This window comes from Prorops nasuta, unplaced genomic scaffold (assembly GCF_024137725.1).
Source record: "Prorops nasuta isolate Cenicafe-Biocafe unplaced genomic scaffold, Cenicafe_Pnas_1.2 PNAS00025, whole genome shotgun sequence".
NCBI lineage: Eukaryota > Metazoa > Arthropoda > Insecta > Hymenoptera > Bethylidae > Prorops > Prorops nasuta.
Window position 1 is genome coordinate 2,606,730 of NW_027116822.1, and position 23,037 is coordinate 2,629,766.

The 23,037-nt window shown below is 38.5% G+C and overlaps 2 protein-coding genes across 3 annotated transcripts; one reads left to right on the plus strand and one right to left on the minus strand.

The window, feature by feature from the left end:
• Nucleotides 1-23,016, plus strand: Rab3GAP1 (RAB3 GTPase activating protein subunit 1). Its single transcript, XM_066741741.1, has 14 exons — nt 1-230; nt 324-609; nt 693-829; nt 902-1,115; nt 1,186-1,594; nt 1,672-1,886; nt 20,649-20,706; nt 20,801-20,888; nt 20,954-21,095; nt 21,171-21,351; nt 21,436-21,535; nt 21,603-21,922; nt 22,014-22,217; nt 22,338-23,016. Exons 1-14 carry the CDS (start codon nt 35-37, stop codon nt 22,557-22,559), a joined length of 2,772 nt encoding a protein of 923 aa, XP_066597838.1. The 5' UTR covers nt 1-34; the 3' UTR covers nt 22,560-23,016.
• haf (leucine-rich repeat and fibronectin type-III domain-containing protein hattifattener) lies at nt 3,254-19,860 on the minus strand. Of its 2 annotated transcripts, XM_066741745.1 has the most exons (9): nt 13,564-19,860; nt 8,580-8,622; nt 6,070-6,532; nt 5,578-5,986; nt 5,178-5,493; nt 4,490-5,082; nt 3,975-4,407; nt 3,717-3,893; nt 3,254-3,541 (listed from the first exon to the last, which is right to left on the minus strand). In XM_066741745.1, the coding sequence occupies exons 2-9, from the start codon at nt 8,620-8,622 to the stop codon at nt 3,258-3,260; spliced, it is 2,718 nt and encodes a 905-aa protein (XP_066597842.1). In that variant the 5' UTR covers nt 13,564-19,860; the 3' UTR covers nt 3,254-3,257. The 2 variants fall into 2 exon arrangements, with proteins under 2 accessions (XP_066597842.1, XP_066597843.1); XM_066741746.1 differs by lacking the exon at nt 8,580-8,622 and having other exon boundaries at nt 19,642-19,860.
• Nucleotides 23,017-23,037: the final 21 nt, after the last annotated feature.

Sequence of the window (23,037 nt, forward strand, 5' to 3'; positions counted from 1 at the left end):
ACAGTTTTATATTTTGCAATTGTACAAATATAAAATGAATAACATTGAAATTGAGGATTTTTATCATCATGATTTTACAACAGCTTCAGAGTGGGAAATATTTATAGCCCGTTTGGAAGAAATTATCCATCAATGGAAATTGCCAAATACAAAATATGGTCCACCTTTGAAAAAAGGGGATTATGTTAAATGTGAGTGGGAAGAAAACGAAGAAAAAGTAAATTTTGCTGGTACGTTCTATTTTACACACGTTAAATTAATGATTAAGTTATTATCATTATAACATTGTTACTTAATTTTTTTTTTGATACTACTGTTTTTAGATTTTGAGTTTATACTGAAACATTTTAAATTAAAGCTGGATGATGTAGAAGATGTAGGTAACACTTCTGAGGAAAGCGAGAATGAAAGTACACAATGCCAAAGGGATGCAATGGATATTGCAAATGATTTTGCATGTCTTGAAAAAGATCATTTAGTAATAGTTAGATACTATGGTGTTAGAGAATTCCTTGTTTTGGTTCCAATCAAAAGAGGAGCTATAACTGATGAAACAAGAATTAAAATTTTATTAAGTTCTCTTGCCATTGCTGTGAATAATGCTAATTGGTAAATAGAAGTTTTTGAAAATTATTCTACTCTTACTTATTCTGTATATATTCTATTAACTACAAATTAATAATATATTTTAGTGAAATACCTATATTGGTTCAAGTACAAGAACAATGGCAAAAAATGTATTTGGGAATCAATGTAGGTAAAAGTACTTGCACTCATTTAGATATGGTACATTTAAAAAGAATACCTCCACATTGCAAGTACTTAACTGGTATGTATTAGGAGCAGAGAGAGTTCTCTACTTAAATAATAATTGTAAATATGTATTAATGAATATTTTCAGGACTAAATGCACTTTTTAAGCAGAAAATTGGAGAAGGGGTTGGTATAAGACTCAATACAATAATGGCTTCTGTACGTTTTTCATACCTTTTAAAAGATTGGACAAGTAGCACATGGACCCAGGATCCACCAGATTTTGACTTTATGCAAGGAGAAACTTTGGGTGTTGCTGATTTAGGAACTTTACCCTTTGGAGCTATACTTGATCCTATTGGGTAATTGCTGATGTGAATATAAACCATTTTTTGATATACTTTTAACTACATCTATAATTATTATTTTTAGAGAACTTCATTTATATACAACCTGGCCTCAAGTTTCTGAAAATGTAGTGGTGGATAGTGAAGGGTTTTCAGATCTTGAGCCACAATTAGCACCAATGTGGTCTGTACAAGTAAAAATGGTTCCAAAACCAGCTTGTTTGCTCAATGAGTACTTGACAGAGTTTTTGTGTTTATGCTCTAATAAGAAAACTATGAATGATTTACTGGGCGATACAGTTACTATCCTTAATGAAGATGAACAGTCTTTGAGTTCTGCATTAAATATATTAACCGAGTCTCGAATACCCACATTGTCATCTGTGGTGGGCAAAGCTAATTTGAAGAGAAAAAAAAATATAGATGGACCAATCGTTGAAGAATTATTATTGCCTATTCTCTATTATCTTTTTCCAGATGCTGATCAGAATTCAGTATGTGCATGTGTTTTATGATTGTTAAAAGATGTCTTATTAATTCATTTATCTAATTGCATTTATTTGATTGTTAGAAAACTCCTTATGGCGATATGAATACATACAATGTAGAAGATGATCAGTGGAAAGGTGTGAAAACGTGCGCAAAAGATAGTTTATTATGGCGCCTTGCCATTGTTGCAGCTCATTGTTCGCATAGCCTTGGTGGACCTGGAGCATTGGCACAAGTTTGGTTTGAGTTTGTGCAAGAAATTAGATTTCGTTGGGAGCGAAACATCCTCATACCAGGGTGAGTAACAATTATGAATTTATATATTCATAAGTGGATAATTATTAAGATGTACTGAAAAGTATAGAATTACTACATGGTTTATCAATGAGAGGGAATTGGTAAAATCAAGCAAAAATAATTATCTACTTATGAAGTATCATAATCAGATGATAAGTAGAAATTTAGCAATTAAAAATAATTAAGTTACGGCTTAGGTAAGTAAATTAATTTTATTCATTAGTCAGCGTTAACATAAATCACGCGACACGCATTAAAAATACTGTGATAATTGAAATTTACCAATTAAATATTTTGGATGATTTTTCATAATTATAATATGATAAAAGTCATCCTTTCAAAGATTTCTGGCAAATGTGTTTTGCTAGATACAGTCTTTGGGCTAAGACACGTATACTTATATTGGGTAATTCTAATTACAAAACATTGATTGCACTTTATTATGATAATGTGTACACTATATAACAATTAATTTTTGAACAATTGATTTTATGCACTTTGGCGTATAAAACTAGTTAAATATACTATATTAAATTTGAGTATTTTCATATAATCAGTATTGAAAATAAATTTTAACAATTTCACAACAATATTAGAACTATTATTATGAATATCAAATTTCTCTCAAATAGGACTGTGAAACATTAATTACATTTTAAAAAAACATTGTATTGCATACTGGGGTATTTGAGAATAATCCTAAGCTATCTCAATTAATCAAACTATTTTTCAAAATTGCTGGTTTTGTTTTATAATGACTTAACGATAATAATCAATATAGCCTATAAACATTTTACAACAATGAGTAGGACCAGAATAACAGTATTATTATAAATTGATGGTCTAATGGAGGAATATTAGAATGTCCAAAGTCAAGATGGATCTGTATCAGTTCTCAAAGCCTATACTTTCAGATGCTGTATATTTACTGAAATATAAGGATACATTGTCAAAAGATACCGAAGACATGTGACCAATCGTACAAACCTAATACATATTCCTTTGAAACCGATTCATTCGTCTAAAAATGAAAATGAACTTAGCATTACCTAACGAGTATTTTGTGAACAACAGGTTTGGTCATATTCTCCATGCTTGCTTCCCATGTAATTTCATATGTTGCCTATGTCAGGTGAAAAAGAAGAAATCCAAGGGATAAGTGCAAGGATTTTGTACGAGCGTTCAGCACTCTGTTCTTAATTGCTTTTGTCGACAGTATAGCCATCGATTGTTCAAATTGAAAGTTCTTTATCAGTACCTAAGATTACACTGTTAAGTAATACACGTGTATTCATTCGAGAGACCACGCGACTCTCATCGCAAATTATTGAACACGTTTGAGCAATCAATGCAAACAGGATGGGCACTGGATCAGACGGGCATCAGACCGCTCCTGGTGGTTGGATTCCTGGCCATGTAAATATCCATATCGTGGTCGGTCCAGTTGTTCTCCTCATAGTTATTCAAAGTGTGTGTAGAGTCTGCTAGACTGTAACGACTGCCTGGCCTTGGTGGATTTTGCTCCAAAGTGCGATTTCGGGATCTGGGCCGCTGCCTTCTGGAAGACGCATGAGGAGGCAAGTGGTTCCCCGGAAAATTCGTCCTCGACATTCTGTCAGATGCTGCTGCCAAGGACTGACGAGATTGTCGTAATTCTGACAAAAGAAATTCAGATGAACCATTAAACAACTACACTTCTACTCTTTTATATCATGTGCAATTATGCAATAATGAAAATAAAATGGTTCAGTGGCTGTAGTTATCGTTCTTCTATGTACATGCCATTGGGACAATACCATATGCCATGATCATTGATAGAGGATAACTCACCTGGTCGAGTATTAACAAGATTGGAAGTTAAAGCACCATTGGCAAAATATCGTGAAGAATTATTAGAGAAACTGTGTTGAGATTGGCCATCCGCGACAGAGCGTGTCGTTACTTTTCCTCCATAATGGCCCACTTGGGATCTACCATCATCGATGCAGGAAGCTCTGGTAATTGACCCTGAATAGTAAGTGAAACTGTTAAATGCCAGCTGATCAGTGGAAAAAAGGTATTATTTTTTTTTTCATTTTTCAGGCTCACCTTGACGATCGATGGGAAAGATTCTTGGCCTTGGTATACTTCTGTTGCTGTAAGCAGATACTTGGTCCCATTCTTTTTGAGGATTATAGGCACTGAGTGTAGCCATGGATGACAAGGGTCCTCCAGGGCTGGGAGTTGGTCCAACGTTTGAACAACAATTCACAGGCAAACCTGCTATTGGTCCTCCTATCTTGGTTTGGTCGATACTGTGCAAAGTGTGAAGCTTCCTGGCCCTCCGACGATTAGCCACAACGAATATAATCACAGCAACGACTATCGTGGCGCAAATAGCAGCACTGGCAGCTATCGTTATCTTATCCATATTGGAGGTCGGTGAATTCTCGGTCCTCACCTCTCTACATTGATTATAGGGCACGTTTGCCGGCGTTACATTAGTTTCCTCTAACGAAACCACGCACACAACGATACACTCCTGCAAAAATTTGTACATTTTTATATGCTGGGTCTAAGATGAGTCGCAGAGCTATTAAGTGGCGTTTAAAAGTGATTCTTACCTGCGATGGAACGTTCTTTATTTTGAATTCTCTTTCGCTAGCTTCTAGAGGGGGAGCCTGTTTGAAACTAGAATCACCGAATAGGCGATAAATCACACGAAAACCTAAAATATTGGAGGCTTCGGTGTCCCAGTAGATAATGACAGCGTTGTCCTGTCTCAGTACATCTTTCACTATGATGTCCTTTTCATTGGATTTGGATTTGTATAATGGCGAGCCGAGGACCAACGGTGGCCTTGGCTGGTGCTGGTGGATTTCGTGAACCTGTTTAGGCGGGGACGGAGTGGTTCTCATGATCACAACGCTTCCAGTTCTGGCCGCAGTCGGTTGTCTTGTGGATGGAGTAAAAGTCGAAGATGTCACCGTGGTATCGATTCTTCTGTTCTCTGTTGATGTTGAAACAGAAATCGCAGTTGTGGATGATGATGTACTGGTTGCTATGCTATTACTTGGAAACGAAGGTCTAATTGTAGGCTTCGACGTGGGAAGAAGACTATCCACGACACCATCCACAGACCCCGTTGGTTCTCTTGTATCAACACTCTCCACAGTTCCAATTCCAATAATTTCCGATGATCTCTCACAGGTCATTTCTGAGAACGGTAATAAATTCACCAACATTCATATACTATCTGTTAAAACGCAATAATCAATGTAATTAAACACTTGTGTCTAGATTTTGGATTACCTTCAGGATCAATGTTGTAGAAACTTTTCTCTTGTAGTCTCAGTGGAGTTCCACAGAATTGTGGCTTCCTTTCACGACTGGTAACCTGCAGATCTTTGTTCCTGATCCACTCGACGATCCAACGTAGTTTGCAGTCACACACCAAAAACCTACCTCCCAAACTGAGGCCTCGCAAGGTACCATTTAAACGTGATAGTGCTTCTTCGGAGACAGTCGACAAAGGGTTCCCATCGATTGCCAATAACGTTACCGATGGATTACCTTGAAAGGCATTCACTGGCAGTTCGGTTATTAAATTAAATCCAATGTCCAATACCTGTGACGAAGCATTATAGATCAATTTCTTCCTATCCTAATTGTTTTTTTTTTTCTTTTTAGTAAAGAATGATATTTCGCATACCCTGAGATCATGAATACTATTGATGGCTGCTGTTGGGAAATCAGGAATCAGATTGTTGAGCAAACTCAATGAGCTTAGAGTGTTCTTAACACCGTAAAAAGCATCGGGTCCTATATTCTGAATGAGATTTCTTTCGAGATTCAGACCCGTCAAAGAATCGAGACCCTCGAAAGCTTTAGCTCCTGCAGTACCAGGCAGTTCACGTATGCTATTCTGAGATAGATCTAAGAAGGCTAAAGTCCTGAGTCCCCTGAGAGCATCAGGCACTTTCTTCTGTCGAGTGCCCTTCAAGTTCAGATTCTTCAACGTTCTTTCTAGTCCTTTGAAAGCTCCTGTAGCCAGAGTTGCCTCATTGTCAGATAACTTCAGAGTTACCAACTTCAGCCCTGTGAAGGCATTGTCATTGACTCTGCGAAAGAGGATAATAAGCATTAGATGTAAAATAGGAAAAAAACGTTCTTTCTTGAGGATTGATCAAATAAATTCAATTACCTGGTAATTTTGTTCATGGAGAGATCCAGCACAGTGAGATTCTTCAAGGTCTTCAAAGTATTACTTGGCACTTCGGTGAGCTCATTATCCTTGAGGTTCAAGCTCTTCAAGGAGGCTTCCTGACCCTTGAATGCATCTGGCTCGATAGTTTTGATCTTGCAGCCAGACAGCTGCATATTATTGATCCTGAGGGGTGCCAATGAACCATTCTTCAGGGTACCAATCGTGCTGTTGTTGATGTAGAATAAATCCACAGTGACCTTGGGCGAGTATCGTCGAACTGCTGACAGTAATTGGTTGTAATCTACAATGTCGCATTGCACCGAGAGTTCTCGTGCAAGATTGTAATCACAGATGCACGAATTTTCAAGATCCGACACGTGCTGGGCCCAAGGACACGTAGATGTACCCAGTGCTGTTCTCAGCAAACCCAGCAACAGCAGCAACCTCATCGTTATATTATCTGCAAAGAAAAGTAGTTTTTGTAACATTTTATTCGAACCAATTCTATATTAACGAATCGAATTACTTATTCTTGATTAAATATGAATTAATTCGAATCAATTATTATTTATCTAATGTAAACCATAGCAGCAGTAATGATGTAATTCGCACATACTATTAAGCGTTTATGACTAACAGGATGCTTGCTCAAGCGGATTAGTTTCTCACTCACAGTTTTTCACTGTCGTTTGATCCGGTTAACGAGTTAAAAATTTACACGTTAGGAGCTCGAAGCATTTCTTGATCTTTTCCATATCGTTTTCTTGATAATTACGGTGAAAGTGCGATTGGACACTTGCACGCGCCAACACACGGACGGTAAGCTACAGGGCTTATAGTGTGTTCGTTCGTTTCGAAATTCAGCGCAACACATTACATTCGCGCAATTATGTCGTTTTTCATTACACGCGCGAGTTTTGCGCCGTCGCCCGGTCGTTTCACAAACGCAAAATGTCATCTTGCAATTTTCACATGCATTATTCCGCTCTGAATTACTCACGACAGCCCCAATTTTCCTTGCACGGACTTACGAAATCCCCATTGCTCGTCTCTTCAGTCGGTGATAGGGGAGTTCAGGGGGGAAAAAGAATAGGAAGAAAAACTCGTAAAAAAAATTCATGATGCCTCAAGTAGATCACACGTTTTATCCTTCTTATCGTTTCATTCCGTTTCTCGTGCAATTAACGTTTGTAATAATTATAGTTTCTCTATTGGAATATTTAATTGTGCAGTTTCCTTAAACGAATGCGAGGAATGTGGGATAAATAAAAAAATCAAATAATATGGTAATGAAACATTTTTTTCACAAAGATTTTCAATTGAATTTTTTGCAAGTGTAACTGCAGCGTGTTTTTGTTTTTCCAGAGACTGATATAGCTGAGGCGATATGCAATGAGGATTTGATGGTTGGATGGACGTTGAGCATGAGTGACTGAATGAAATGAATGGCTCGTGCGACGAAGATGGGTCGTAGCTTCCGGACGGAAAGGAATTTGTAGCCCGTTTGTTTAGTTTGAGTCGTCGATAGGCTGATCGAAACGAAGACACGTTTACTTGGGCCATTGACTCGTAACGGGTCCGTTCCGTGTACTCTCTCGACTCGGGGCTTGGACTCCGATCAACTTGGCTTTAAGCTTCCTTTACTGTGATCCCTCGCTAGCCGCGAGCAAATAATTTTCCACGCCTTACGCCTCCGGTGATTATCACAACCACCCAACGATAGCGATTTCATTTACTTTTATTCAAATTTTGTACGTCTCTCATTGGCTCTCACAAAGCTGACTAGCGAGGCAATGGTACATTGATGGGATAAAAAGTGAGATCTGTTGAAATGTAACAATAGACTAGAATCCTGAGAGTGTAAAAAAAGTTGATAGCTGTACTCGTTTCACTAGAGTTGGTATAATTAATCCAAGGCAAAACATGAAGGAACGTGGGAATCAGAGAGGGCTGGGGGACTTGGTTTAAGAAACATCATGGTGTGCGAGGTACGGGATAATGAGGTATGGTCGCTGCTCCAATTGGTATTAATCAAGGGACACAGTGTAACAGGTGCGTGCATATCGAGAGATCTCAGGCGCTCGATCACTTTCACTCGTTCCTTTTGCTTATACATTAAACCAACAACTTCCAGTCGATTCAAATCTCATCCGACAATTGTACTTTCGCACAGATTCGATCTTACCAGCATCCCATTAATTAACCAGAGCAATTAAATATTTACCATGCTTTAGTGAAGCCTGAATGAATCCATTTTTTCTTTACTCGTCTCAACGTTAATTTAATGCGCTATTATATTTAGCAATTTCCACATTAGGGAAAAGCCTATACGATTCGATAGAGACGCAAAGTCGTATGGAGATATTTAGGAAAAAGGTTTAATTATACTCATTGGCTGTTGATCAGGTTCTTATAAAAGATACATTGAAACGTGCATACTCGAAGCGACTGACAATTAAATTAACATACAACATGCAGCAAGTCATTTGGATTCTAAATTAGCATACAACCAGTTTTCCATCGATCATTCATTGAAAGGTACAGCTTCATCTAAAAATAAAATGAAAGTTACGGTAAGCTCTATAAAACCCCTGAGGCAATTAATACATGGTAATCTTTCTTCCAGGATCGTTTGCTTGTATCGAATTCTGCTGATGAGATCATCAGAGTAATATTTTTGTCTCACTTTTACACGCCCATAATTGTTTTTGGTTTACCTTGCATCTAAAATAGGGAGAGCATTTTTTGTATATCATATTATTGATGAGAAGGAAGAGAAGAAGATTTGGAATTCACATTGATGGGAATTGGTGCAAAGTTGCAGTAAAGTTGGATAGCTGGTTGACCGGAAGAGGCGGATCTAGAGCGAAGAAACGTCGTGACTTCAGCCTGCTCCATCGTGGAACAATAAAGATGACGGGCAAACGGTTGCTTCGGATCCGTTCGAGTGTAAACGTAGTGAAATGAAGACTCTCGTCCTCACGCACACATATGCAAAACTCATGGAGAAATATAGTACATATGCAATTTGCACGAGCGGAACATCCGAACACGTTTAATCGTACAATTGTCAGCAATAAGGAAACCTGTTTCTTCTTTTATTAGAGCATTCGTTAATTTGTACCAGCCACAAAAACTTAAGACTCGTCCTGTTAAATTGAAATAACTATAGTTTTATGCTCGTTTTTTGGATCATTATCCATAAGCCATTGCGTTACTTTTGATGGAGCGATAAAACTGAGCGATTAATTATTCGAGAATTTGATCCATTGGCACATATTTTAATTGGCTGGAAATTAATATATAGTTTTTTGTTTTTCAATGGGATTACGACTATTTTGATTGAATTAAAAAGTTTCTGGTGCAACTGCGCTAAATCGCCTAGATCGTCGATAATAAGTCTCGAAAATACCTGCATCCGGTGAATGTGCTTATTGAATACTTATTTACAGTGGTAGTAGTAATCATACCACGTACATATGTACTAAAACAATAACAACGCTCTATTGCACTCTTCCAGTATAGACTAAATATTACATATGAAGAGCAGTTATTTCTTGTATCGCCACTGTAAAACGAACATAGTCCCAACGCTTTTAGTAAAAATCATTATTTATGTATTTACCGGTGGAAATTAGACTGTGCTTGTTGCGACTGTTAGAAAGCTATTGAAGCAAATCAAATTATTTGGAGCATCTTTTAATAGATGCAGTTGGATCCCTGCACTGTTGAGTGGAAAAAGGCATGGAGAGTTCAAGCAGCAAACTTGTACGGAATGAAAAAAATTCACGAAACCGGAAAAACATGAATTCACCTACTTAATTAACATAAACAGGGTCGCCGCTAACGCTCGCGTTGATCTTGCTTATAATTGGCTTTAATTGGGAATGGAAACGCAATTGAATTGATCATAAAATTTTAGTAATTTGAAAGCTACAGAATCTCATTTCACTCAGTTATATTAATATACTAATTTGCGCGTGAATTCTCAACAGTGCAGAGATCTAAACTATTATAATAGATTTATTTATTTTTAAGTATTTTTGGCGACTGCGGATATACAAGACACGTGCGAGTCTATTAACGCAAGGGACGGCATTTAAACCAATTCCTATGTAAGCGGGCTGGCTCGAGCGATGTAGAAACTGTTCGCGGAGCTGAAAAAGGTCGAAGTATCCGGAATTCCGGCGGGTGTCGGGCAAAATCACGCCGATCGAACTGATTTTCCCATGACCCGGACCGCTCGGGGCGCGATTGCGATCAGGAAAAGTGGTGAATAACTCGCGGAAAAAGGATATGCGACCAAGCAATGTAGCTATGTGTGTTTGTGTGTATGACGAAACGAACCTCCACGAAAACAATCGGATCGTGAGTGAAAGGATCAGTGTTCCTTTCGTCGACCTCGTGCTTATCCGTACTCTCCAGCTTTGCGAGCGTCTCCCCACCGGAAGTCGTCGACAGAAATAGACACTTAAGAAAAAATCAACAGGTGCGACCCTCTAACTCTTGTGCACCTGCTGAAATCGGCTTAGTCTAAGCAAGGTTGGTCCCTCGTTGACCTTGAAAATGCTCCTCCCAATTTCCATGGAATTTTTTCAAACTTGCACAACGTGGTGCAGCTAAATTTGGCCTACTCTCGTGATACCTTGTTTGTACTGACTCGACAATACTTTATATTTATCGAGTCAGCTTTGCTGACTTATTTATTTGTATACTGTTCTGACTTGGGATTATATTCTAGAGTGAAGAATCAGGTTTCTTCTTTTCTGTAATTCCAGTAGATATGTTATGATCGGGTTGATATTTTTGCTCACACTTGTTACGAATTAATTAATATTCGTGTTTTTGGGTAAATTAGGAGACAATTAGACATTTGACTCACGCCTAGGAATTATGATCATTCTGAATCATGATGACTTTCTCGATAATGTCAGATCATAATTATAAATAAGCTTTGGAGGCAAGTTTGACCTCTTATTCAGCTTTTGGCTCTCTTGTATATATTCCCTGTAGATTCCAATGGTCTCGTAACTGGGTGGGCCTGAGCCCATTTGTAGCGGTCCACCTTGAAGTCGAAACAGGTAGATTTTAATCCCAATACCGTTACTACCAAACACCGACACACTCTTTGACAAAAAATCATGTTTCTTGTTATTCGTTCGTTAGAATTTCTGCAGTTTTGTAAAAATATTTTATCAGCGAAACAGTTAGCGATTATCCGAGAAAGCAACTTAATTTCTTACTCAATATATGTTCATGAAAGTGGATACGAGTGGGATTGGAATCTATCCGTCGCGTTCATGGGCGTTCCGCGTCGAGCGACAACAATAAAATTCGAGTCGCCGCGCCAGGGTGTGAAAAGAGCGTAAAACGAGGAAAAGTCAACCGACAATGGCACATTTTATAATCGCTGTCCCATTTCTCTCTCTTTTTGCAGTCTCAAAATTTTCCTTTCACTCGTTCCACTTGAAATCAAATTATTCAACTATAAGCGACCTTAAGCCTGTTTTACTGGAAATGTAAAAATCTCAACAAAGTAGGTCAGGAGAGAAATATTTGAATGTGGCTGCAAAAAACTTGAAATTTTACCAGTTTTGGAAATCCTACAGGACTGAATTAAAAATGATTCATGAGGAACAGTGTGGATGAGGAATCAATGTTGTAGCAAGGAACGAAAGTAATGTAAATCCGATCAACAGCCTGAACTATTTATTGTTATTCCTACGCAACGAATGATTCGTGACAAAAAGATGGAAATAAACAGGAAAATTGAAGAGAAACTTGGCTGATTCTGTTGGTAGCTCGCAGTTTGCTCCACGCTAACTGGCTTCGCGAGGCCCCATTTAGCAAGTGTACCGAGCCACCCGCTCGCTAATAACAGCTAGTCCAATTAATTCATTAACCAATTAGCGCAGACCCAAATCGCTGATTCCGTTCTACAAATTTTCAACTTCCGTTAAAATATTGATACACGTAATCTACTTGGTAAACTCACGCAAATATTTTTTATTCCTCTTTATACAATTAATACGCCTTTAATTTAATCCGCTTGTTTTTTGGCTTAAGATTTAGAATGCAATAATTGCCACAAAGGACCAGGCAGGATGTCCTGTTTTTTCTTCAGGATCCTGCGGACAAAGAAAGCTTAGTTTCCAGCTGACGACACTCGAGAGATGTTTTATTCATAAATTGTGCAGTTTTTCCCGGACATCGCGCGATGGCAATGATCTCTTTGCAGTCAAGGTTAAAGCAAGGTGAAAACTGCATCTCCTCCACTTCCACGTAGAGGCCGAAGCCGTGTTTATTGTCACAGTCTGATAGTTCGCCATGGCGAGCGGTGCGAGTAATCATAAGTATCGTGCTCCACGCCTGGATAGAATGAAAATCTACATATAGTTGTGGTCGTCGCAGCCAGTGACGTGGCCAATTTTTATACACAATCGACCTTTCTGCGTCCTGCCAAAAATTCGCAGAAACATCAAGCAATGTATAATAGATCGTCCAGACAATTTATTAGGACGTGGATTTTCTACCTGAGAAAGGATTTTTATTCGTCCAAGGATTGACTGACTTCAACACGTTCATGCGAGTATAAGCAAGAGCAACCACATTTGTATCAAGTTAATTTAAACTGCTCTTGGATAGCATAAGTTTTATATGTAAAACGCGTACACGCAACTGGATCGTCTATCAAATTTTCAGCATAAGCTTCTTTCTTATCAGAAATTAATGACTTGCCTGAAGAGCCAGTGGAACGTCATTAATTTCTCAAGATTCTCTCTCTCTCTCTCTCTTAACTACCATGCCCAATGTATTAATATAATAACATTTAGCAATCGATCTTTCTATATAATTATGTATGAAGCTTCTTTACGAAACTCGGCATGAAAGTTTCGCAAAGATTACTACTTGTTATCGCTGTTATTGAAAACTTTCGATAAATTATACGTTACAGTTTATATATGAAACGTTTAAATGTTAAATTGATCACTGTCACGAATTCATCGTAGTGGACATGATTGATACACCTGCTGAATACAGCTCGTAAAATAGTAACAGAGAGAAGAGAGAGAACTATTAAGATTCGAAATGGACCAATTTTCGAGCGACTCGATTGGCCAATGGTGTAATGCTAAGTAGGAATAATGCGAGGACATTGCAAAACAATTTCGTTGCTGCTCAAGGTATGCGCGCATTGCGAATTATGTGAAATTAAATTCCTGATTCGTCGCCGATCAGGACGCGCATTTTTCGATTGCCCACGTGTCGCGCCCGTGGATGCACGTGCACCACGCGTACACGCAACTCGTGGAATCTAATTGTAAGCTACTTTCACTTTCGTTCCCTTTCGGTCCCCCGCGTGCGTCGTCTACACTCGCCAATTCTCTAAAAGGGGACTCTGTTATTAAGCGGTATTTGTTTTCGTGAAATATGAACCTGGCAGAGTGTATATGCGTACAACTATCGGTAGAAACGAAAATGCTAATTCACCTGTCTGGTTCAATTGGAATTTCAACATCATGTGGGAACCTCCGAATGAGCCAATAATTATACAACGAAAGTCGAAGAGCGTTTATCAGCAGTTACACTGTTCTATTAAGATTTCGATGCCAGTAGCCACACTCATTACCACCTGCAATAACAAACAGAGGTAATCAATTATTTAAACGATATTATAAGTCACGGATGGAATTTTTGCAATGGAAAAGTGACCATTTAGGCTAGTGACTTTTTGCAATAGAAATCTTTATACGCGTTTAACTGCACGCATTATTCCATGTTAGAAATACTTACTGTATTCAGGCTATTGTTACAGATTTTCTAAAGAAATTCTTCTCGAGGATCCAATACACAGAGCGTTCTGGAAATACACGCACACGTCTTGTGCAGAGACATCGATACCATTGATGTCACCTGCACAAGAAAGACCACGAGGGAAAATTGTTACAGAAACGACGTTACCATCCAGCTATATTATTCCAAACGAGAGACGTATTCACGTTGGAAAGTCTCAACAACGACACTGCTGTCATTTTGTGTTACAGACAGAGAGAAAAAAGGCTTTCATTGTTCGCCAAGGGAATCTTATCTGATGAGAGTTATAGCCTGTGTCTACGCCATACACAGGGTCTATAATGTGAAAATGTGTGTAAGGAATGGTGCGTGGATCGATGGGCCGGAAAGAAAATGTAAAGAGAAAAAATGGCGGATTCTCAGCATTCTGCTCCACCTGCTTTCACAAGTGGAATAATACGAGTATACGTTTACGTAAGAAGGACGCGGATTCTCACAATCCGTTTTGGAGCGGCGCATTTATTATACACACTACGCTGCTGGAGGGAGACCCTTTCTCTAGCTCGACCATTTTAAAGGCGGAAATGCGTCTAGCTGAACTCCATCTCTGTGTACCCATTTCCAAATACTCCACTAACTGTGCGAAACTTTTGGCTTCTAAATCTGTACTGCTGCGAGAAATCGCGAGCTTTCTAAGCGAGCTCGTGGCGCATTCGTCAAAATGGATGGACGAATATCATTGGGCGACTTATTTCCGGCAGTCAGTGCGTAAAATTTTCTCACTGGAGAAAACCTCGAATGCCAATGGTGAATAATGTTTATGTTTCAATTTAACACCGGAGGATGGAGGTGTAAAAAGAGGATTATGTGTATTTGTTAAAATAGCTATACGGGAGATTAATACACAGGAGCCTCCAGGAAATGACGAATCGTTCAATTTATTTTGTTATTCGAAGGACTGATGTAATTAGAAGCCCGTTAATTCGTGGCTGTGGTCTCTCGTAACACACGAGTACGCAGGTTGAAGATGGAGATGGAAGATGTAACAGTACTCGGATAGTCGGCTGGCATACTGTACAGCTGAACCGTTACAGCCATATGGAAAGCTCGACGGCTCGTGAAACACCAACCTGCACAACCTGTGACGGAAGCTAATATTGAAAATCACACCTCTCGACTTTCTTATTCTCACCATGAATCAATACATCTTTGGAGGGATTACGTCACGTCGAATGCAAAAATAACTAGCGAGTAAACTATTTCTTGCTTATACACTTAGCTAGTTGGGTCTGGATCTCCATTAGTTTACTCGTAATTTTTACTATAAATTCACTCAACCATGACTGAGTTTTGATAAATCAGCTAGCTCCATCAGGTAAATAAATCTCATCCATGCTTCATGCACATATAAAAATTCTTGTAATTCCAACACTCTTCTGATTATTGCTTAATTCGCAGCTTTCTTTCAAATCAATAACTGGCTGGTTCTCCACAATGGAATCGATCATTTCACGTTCGATTGTTTCAAACGTCCATAATTTTGAGCGAGTTCCGCACGATTGAGTTACTCTTTTCACTGGAGAACGTTTTCTATGATTCACGTTTCTCTTCGCATGCGATGCAGTAATCATCTCTTCAGTCATCGTTTTAGGACCTGTGTATTGGGCAAACAGAAATTGTTTATTTGTCAGAAGCCAACGTGCCAGTCTTTCGTTCTTCTAATTTTATCACGAAGAAAGCTGCTTGTTGAAGATTGATGAGAAATTTATTGTATCGGGGATCCTTCCTCGTGTTAAACAGAGCAGGACTCTTTTTTATCTGTGTGAACGTTGAATCGCACGATTCTAATTTCTTTGGCAAATCGAATCCGTTGCTTTCCATTAACGCAGAATTTGCTCATGGCAGAGAGCCAACGAAAAACTGACTTTAATTATTTCTTGATCGTTGCTTCATTTTCATCGGTGTAAGAGAGGAGAGTGTGTTCTCACATAACTGCAGGAGGCTATGCCATTAAGCTCGGCTATGATTTACCAAGATAATTTTGATTTTCACCTCATTAGTTTCACAATTCACTGTCTTTGCCAATTTTACTTTCCATGGCGACACGCTCGCTAATATCTTGGAAGTTGTAACGTAAAAGAATTTTAATAATGTACTATACTCTGATGTGAGTCTGTTGGATTAAAAGGAGTCCAGAGATTTCTGAATTATTCATTCCTTTGGGATAAAAATCTAACTATCGTGCCTCTACAATTAGAGCACTTCAGAGAAGATTTATGCAGGAACTTCTAATATAAGTTAGATTAAATTTCAACACAAACGAACGATTGTGAAAAATAATTGAATACAAGTAAGTTTTATTCTTCTCATTGAGAATTTCAAATTTTGTCATCAAGCTGGCCATACATAGTCGTGAATATTTATAGTGTATTAAATATTTATGGTTTTCTTATCTGTAATTGTACGAGTTTCAGCATCCACGAGGACAGAACTATGAGTATTGGAAGTTTCATAAAGAATTTTGAGAACTGCCATCATCATTGAGATTAGAATCAGTATTTCTTACGCAAACGAGTAGGTGTCATCGATGAACGAATCAGTGTTTGAGGCAATGTAAAATCAATGGTCGTTTGGAAAAAAAGCCTTGGAGCAGTATGAAATAATGGACAGTTCGTACAGTTTCTCCCGGACCTCGACACCATCATGTATCCACAAACATCTCGTCGAAAGGGAAAAGTGTAGTCATAGACCGTCATCGTTGAAAACACTCGCACTTGCATGTAAATTGCGAAAGGATATAATTTCAGATAGTATCTTATATATACAATTGCCATACTTGACCTTTGGAAAAATTCTTGCTGTTTACACGCTTTGTAAAAAAATTGTTAATTTAATCAGTCGATCCTTATGGTTGTATAATTATTGGTATAAAACGCTCGTGCTGTTTTATGAGTTTTCCAATAATTTTTCGCATTAATCTAATGTAAAATTGCTGCTAGCAGCAGTTCGGTAGATCCAAGGTTTATAATTTTCACGAAATGGCACGAATTCATATAGAGCAGGAAATTGAGTAGAGAAATTTCATATATTACTGGATAAGTCTGAGAGAGTCTTTGATGATCCGATTGGAATGGGAGTTCGAAGGGCTCTCTGCTATTTCCTAATTATTTTCATTCGGTCTCGCCCGATTTATCGATAATAACGATCAAAGTGCACGTAATAGAAGAAACTCGTTATGCACGATTGCTGCTGTTTTAGTTTAGATTTAGCTGACCAGCCTATTGCCTCGAGAAATTGATAATCACCCAATGAATTTCCAGCAAAAAATTCGAGTTTTCCTCCTTATCCAGGGTCATGAAAGTCTCTCGTCTGCGTCCACTCGTCGCAAAACCCAAACAACATTCCTGCATAGACATTTTTCTATCTCTACCATGCAAAACTGGTTTTCAACATTTTTTAACTCTTCCTTTGCTACGAAACAATTTTTTTCTTATTTCATTCGTAACACTCGGTTATTCTCCTCACGAATATCCTGTGCTTCGAGCGAACGTGAGAATAACGTTGGAAACGCTTTTCGATTGCGTCTGTGAAATTTTCGAAATTAAATTACGAGTCTCCTGTGGATTACGTATTACGAATCGTGGGAAGATTTCGGGACAATGGACAAATTCGAGAGAGAGATGGAAAAAGAAAGAAAAGAGTGCACAATATGAAGGAAACAACGTCGTGCTAATTAACGACTGAAAAAAAGGAGCCACTGGGTAAAAGCGTTAACACGAACCGGAACATCATTTCGAGTGCGCTTAAATCGTTAAATTGCAACTGCTTCACTTTTTCTTCAGGATACTACAATTGGAAAATGAAAGCAAACTGTAATTGTTGTACAGACGCAAGAGCAAAATTACTGGCTCTATCCAACTTATCGATTGGTCAATGCAGTAGAAACATGAACAATATAAAACAACAAGCATTGTACGCATTTTAAAAGAAGGACAAGAAAAAGTAACTAAAATAAGTCTACAGAATCATGCTTTTTGCAATATTAATTTTGGAATCAAGAGGGAAAATAAATTATTTTTAAACTTTAAGCTGGACTAAAATAACTACATTGCTCTAATTAAAAAATGAAATTTACAGGTGCATGGAGCTAAAAATTCAGCTTTTTCAAATTGGTTCTGTGATTTTTCAACCACACAGATAACAAGCTGATAAGTGACTTAGAGAGAAATGAAATTTTGTAGAATGAATCGATAAGTTGAAGGAGCGAGTTCAGCCTGGTAGATTGATCGGCCGCAATTAGGACGACCGGAAGTTGGAACGTCGGATCCGGAAATGAAGAGGCCGGGCTGAACCGGGTTTCCTCTCCTGATTCTCGTTCCATGGATGTGGGTTAGCACGGCATCTCGATAAAGTCACCTGCAAATCTTCTAGACATCACGCCCTTTTTATGTCACTCACGAGGATCTCTCCGGAAGTGCAGCTGCCCGTGAGAACAAGGAGACAAAGTAATCTCGCCTACGCACGCACCTAGAGTGGCGCTGCGAAAATGCTAAGGAGAGATACGATGCGGAGGAATTTGTAAAAGTTCAACTTGCGCTTTGAGCACGGATCAGATATGGATCGAATTGCTCAATTTACGCGCGGATATATCTGTGAAGATATACATGTATATATATTAGTTAGAAAGGCACGTGTGCACCGGCAAAGTATCGCTCAGTTGCACCTTACACGTATAAGCCTATACTGGCTCCCCACTTTATTCCACGAATTGTAATTTCAACATCCACCCGGAAACATTTCCCTTCGGGCTACGAAATTCCTATTGAGCTCCAGGCAAATTATTCAGTCTTGCTACTTTGTAGAATAAGCTATTTTTTCAATCCAAAGAATCGAACGTCACGTTTTTCTGTAACATGTTTAGTTGATAAACTAATTAAGCTAAGTAATATTTAATATGGAAAAGATTGTAGTACGAATGATTCAATTATCTTCTTATTTTCATTCATCAAACTTGAAGCTTTAACTCTGTTCGATGGTGTTTCTGTTAGATTCTGGTATTTCGAGTAAAATAAGCAGTAGAATCGGGGACACTGTCGTCGATCGAATGAAATGTCGCTTGACCTTCGAGAGTCAACGTTCTCGACTGCCTGCGGGAATTCGGCTAATGAACGGTGCAAAGGATCGGTGGCAGGATCTCGATATCGAGCAGGAGGAAATGCTAGTTCTTGGTGTCTCGATTTACTCGCTAGGAAGTGTAGTGTTCCTCTCGAGGTGGCGTGTACAATGGTTCTCGGGCTTGGTTCAAGGTCGGCCACCACTCGTCATGCCCATAAGATATATGCGTAGGTGCATTAACCCTTCCTCCCAAGTCCGGCTTGGCGGCCATCGCTTCCCACCGACTCTTCTTTTTCTTCCCTTTCTCCTTCCATCCTCGAATTAACGTGCCGCAGTTATAAAGTTTCCCTTGGTATCAACTCTAACCATTGCACTCAACTTGACCCTCCCTAAAACTCTTCAACGTGCAAATACTCTAAATCACTCAGGGACTCTGAGAACAAGATTTTTCTTCTTTTTACTCAACTCCTACTTTCAAAGAATCTCGACATAACCCGAGGATCTCGTGACGAGAATACTCGAGGATCTAGTTTAAAACTTGGGAATAAAAATCCGTTACACCTTGGTAAGCGTTTCATATCAGGATATTCAGTAATGTATAGTGTCCAGACAAGGAATTGATACTTTCTTTTTTATTTCAGTTTGAAAATTCGTACTCACTCATTTTCCAATGAGACGTAGAGGATCCTTAAAAGTCGAGTTGCATCGCGCTCCAAGAAACGCGCGCAGCTCTCCACGTGAAGAAGGTCCAAGACGATCCGGCGAGTTTCATGGAATCCAGTCACACCTGTCGATTCTTCTATTCGAAAGCACTAATAGACACTGAATCCAGAGGAGAGTGGCTGTTTTGTCAGTGAATCGAGAGCACTGATTGGAAGAGGTGAAGTGTTTTTGTTCCGGTGTCCGTTGACCGTTAGTTCGGTCTGGAGAGCGTCCCGAAGTCACACGAGCTTCGCGCGGTCTGTCTTCGACTGAGCTAAGAAGTCTGACTGACTTGAGGGCTGAGGCGGCTGGAAGCGAGAGGCAAGGGGCGAGCCGTGAGAGGGAAGAGGAGCCAAGTGGCAAGAAAGCAACCGAGCGAGAAACCATGTGTGAGAGAGAGAGAGAAGGAGGAGCACTGGGTAGCACGCAGGGACTAACAAGTTCCGTAACCTCTTCGATATATCCTTTTGCCCCTCCTCCTTCTTCTCTTCTACACATTCTTCGTCCTCTGCTTCTCTCAACGGATCAACACACCGACCTACAACAATCTGCAAATTTTTACACTACCTTCACAACCACCCTTGGTTCTTATTTCTAAATTCGTTCCAATGCTTCATCCTCGAGGTGTTCGAGGACCTATGAAAAGACAAGGGTCCGCATTATTCATAGCGAGGGACTTTCATGAGAATTTAGTCCCTTGTTATGCTGCGACGACAACATAAAACCTTTGAACGCTGGACTGCCTTCTTCGTGAGGTCATCGGCCACCTGTTACTTCGTCGCAATAAACGCATTGTTATAACAGCCTGCGGTTTCCCAGCTTCGATTTTAATCGGTCAAATATTATGAATTTCTTTCACCTCGCTATTTGAAAACTGTAGAAAGTCTTAAGGCGAAATTTAGTATTACTGTATGGATCACAGTGAGATGAGAAATATCTATATAAGGTGCTTCTGTTTGTTACAGAGTCGGTTCTGGTTTTCCTGATTCCGTTCGAACATGTTTGTTACATCAGAAGCTCCAGGTAATTGGTCCTACTGTAAACGTTTACTCTTGCGACATTTGCTTTCTCTCAGTTGGTCACTGAACAATTTATCAAGAGTATTTTTTAATTACAGATGCTAAATTGCTGCATAGAAAGAAAAAAGGCGAGAGAAGAATCTGCCAAGAAACCTCAATCTATGGACCTAGATGATTTTGATACTGGTAATGTGTGAATATTTAGTTTTATTGTAAGCTATGCCATTACTTAACGCTATTTTATTTTTCAGAATCGGACGAAGAGGAATTTTTTGAATGTAGTAGCGAGGAACAAACCATGGACAATAGTCAGCTGCCAAAACCTGTGATTAAAGCTAAACATTTGTTGTGGAACAGACCTGTAGGAAGATTAGCTAAGCATCCATCGTTGAGGTTTTTTGAAAATTATATATGGTACTCTATTAATCATCGTTGAATCTGTTCTTAATGAGATTCTTCTCTATTCAGACTTATACAAACTGGTGATCCTTTGTACCTGCCAATAACCCAAGATCCTACGCCCAAAACTGAGGATCAACTGGAAGAAGATGCACAAGTAATGATGCAACTGGGAACTGATAAATATGCATCTGAGATGCGAGCGAGAATGATGAGCGCTTCTTTACTATCCGACATGGAATCGTTCAAAGTACACAAATTTCCAACTTTATTGGTTTAATTCTTATTGTATATAAAAATCATATTATCTGGTAACTATCGAAACGAATTTCAGGCTGCAAATCCTGGTTCGGAATTAGAAGATTTTATTCGTTGGTATTCACCACGTGATTGGGTGGAAGCTGAAGGAGTCGATGAATGGGGTCAAACGAAAGGTAAAAACCTCAGTGATGGTGAAGCTTTGTTCCTCGAGTTTAGATATTTACTAAATAACAATTTAAGGACATTTGTCACCAAGAATGATGATACCGGATAATCCGTGGTCAGCTACGTGGAAATCTGCACAGCCAGTTCCTGCTCATAGGCAAAAACGATTGTTCGATGATACTAGAGAAGCTGAAAAAGCCATACACTATCTGACTTCGAAAACTGTTGGAGAAATAGCGAAGCTTCTTCTACCTTGCTTAACTCATGTGGCTCTTTACACTTTAAGCTTACAGAAACAGGAAGCATTGCCAAGTCTACCTGACGTCACTCAGAAAATTCTCAATACTCTTCAATTTGTCAGCAAACCGATTAATCAGAAGTTACACTTGTACGAGGTATATATACACTTATTTTTCACTTTGTAAGTATCCTGGATTATATTTGAAGGACATTTCAGCTATCGTTTTTTTTATTATAAAATTGTAGGAAATTGTGCGAGATATCGAAAGCGTAGAAGTTCTAGTGGCTCAAGTGCACTCGCTTCAACAAAAATTGGGCGATGAAAATAATTCCAAGCAATTCACTGATTTTCTTATAAATTTAATGAATGGTAAGGAAGTTGTGGTACCTGGTGGTGCTAGAGGAAATATCGGTACTAAAATTACAGATATGTTCAGGGACGCTCAAAAAGTAAGTTTTTTTCATAAAATTGTAAACTTAAAAGAAATTTTTCTAATTATTGATAAAATATTATATCGTATAAATTTAATAATACAAAATGTTAATAAAAATATATTAATGTTTCTCCAGGCTGCTCATTTAATGTCAGCTGTAAGCCATGAATTAAATGCTGGTGGTGATAGTAAATACAAAACGTTCCCCGAACCATCGTGCAAAGAATTCATTTTGCGAACTGTATCACCGCGTCCTTCGCCAACATCCATGCCTCAGCCGCAACGACTCTACGCAGCTCTCACACGGGATTATATTCGTCTTGCAGGCTTTTTCTCCGAGGATACCACATTTTTGTAATATTTTCTTAACGATATGTCGTATGGTGCTTGAAGAACTACAGATCGTTCACTTTAGAAATATTAGTGAAAGTTAAGTATTTCACGTTATTTTACCTAAGTCTTTCATATAGCGGATTTTAAAACTTTAGTGAAAATAATAAAATAATAATTATTAAATCGAGTATATAAATTTATCGGATTCGCCAAATATGGTAAATTACATTGCTCCGTTTACTCACAATCATCGTTTTATTTGCAAACACAAAAAAGAGATGTTTCAAATTAATAATATTCCGATATTTAATATATTTTTATACCATAGAAATATTTTTGAAAAATCATATTGAGCTGTGCTTTAACAAGGGATTCATCAAATGAATAATCAGATTTACTATTTATATATATTTAAGGCATATACAAATTTAGCGTAACTAATTAATGTCAATAATTTTATTGATCGTTATGTACGTATTTTGTTATGGGATATTTCATAGCAT

Bases quoted from the DNA above. Each gene is read 5' to 3' on its own strand.
- Rab3GAP1 (XM_066741741.1), top strand. From the start codon at position 35: ATGAATAACATTGAAATTGAGGATTTTTATCATCATGATTTTACAACA. The intron at 20,707-20,800 runs GTAATTGGTCCT...TTTTAATTACAG, and splicing joins TGTTACATCAGAAGCTCCAG to ATGCTAAATTGCTGCATAGA. The intron at 20,889-20,953 runs GTAATGTGTGAA...TTTATTTTTCAG, and splicing joins CCTAGATGATTTTGATACTG to AATCGGACGAAGAGGAATTT.
- haf (XM_066741745.1), bottom strand. From the start codon at position 8,622: ATGAAGCTGTACCTTTCAATGAATGATCGATGGAAAACTGGTT. The intron at 5,083-5,177 runs GTAATCCAAAAT...TACCGTTCTCAG, and splicing joins CTACAACATTGATCCTGAAG to AAATGACCTGTGAGAGATCA. The intron at 3,894-3,974 runs GTGAGCCTGAAA...CTTACTATTCAG, and splicing joins CTTTCCCATCGATCGTCAAG to GGTCAATTACCAGAGCTTCC.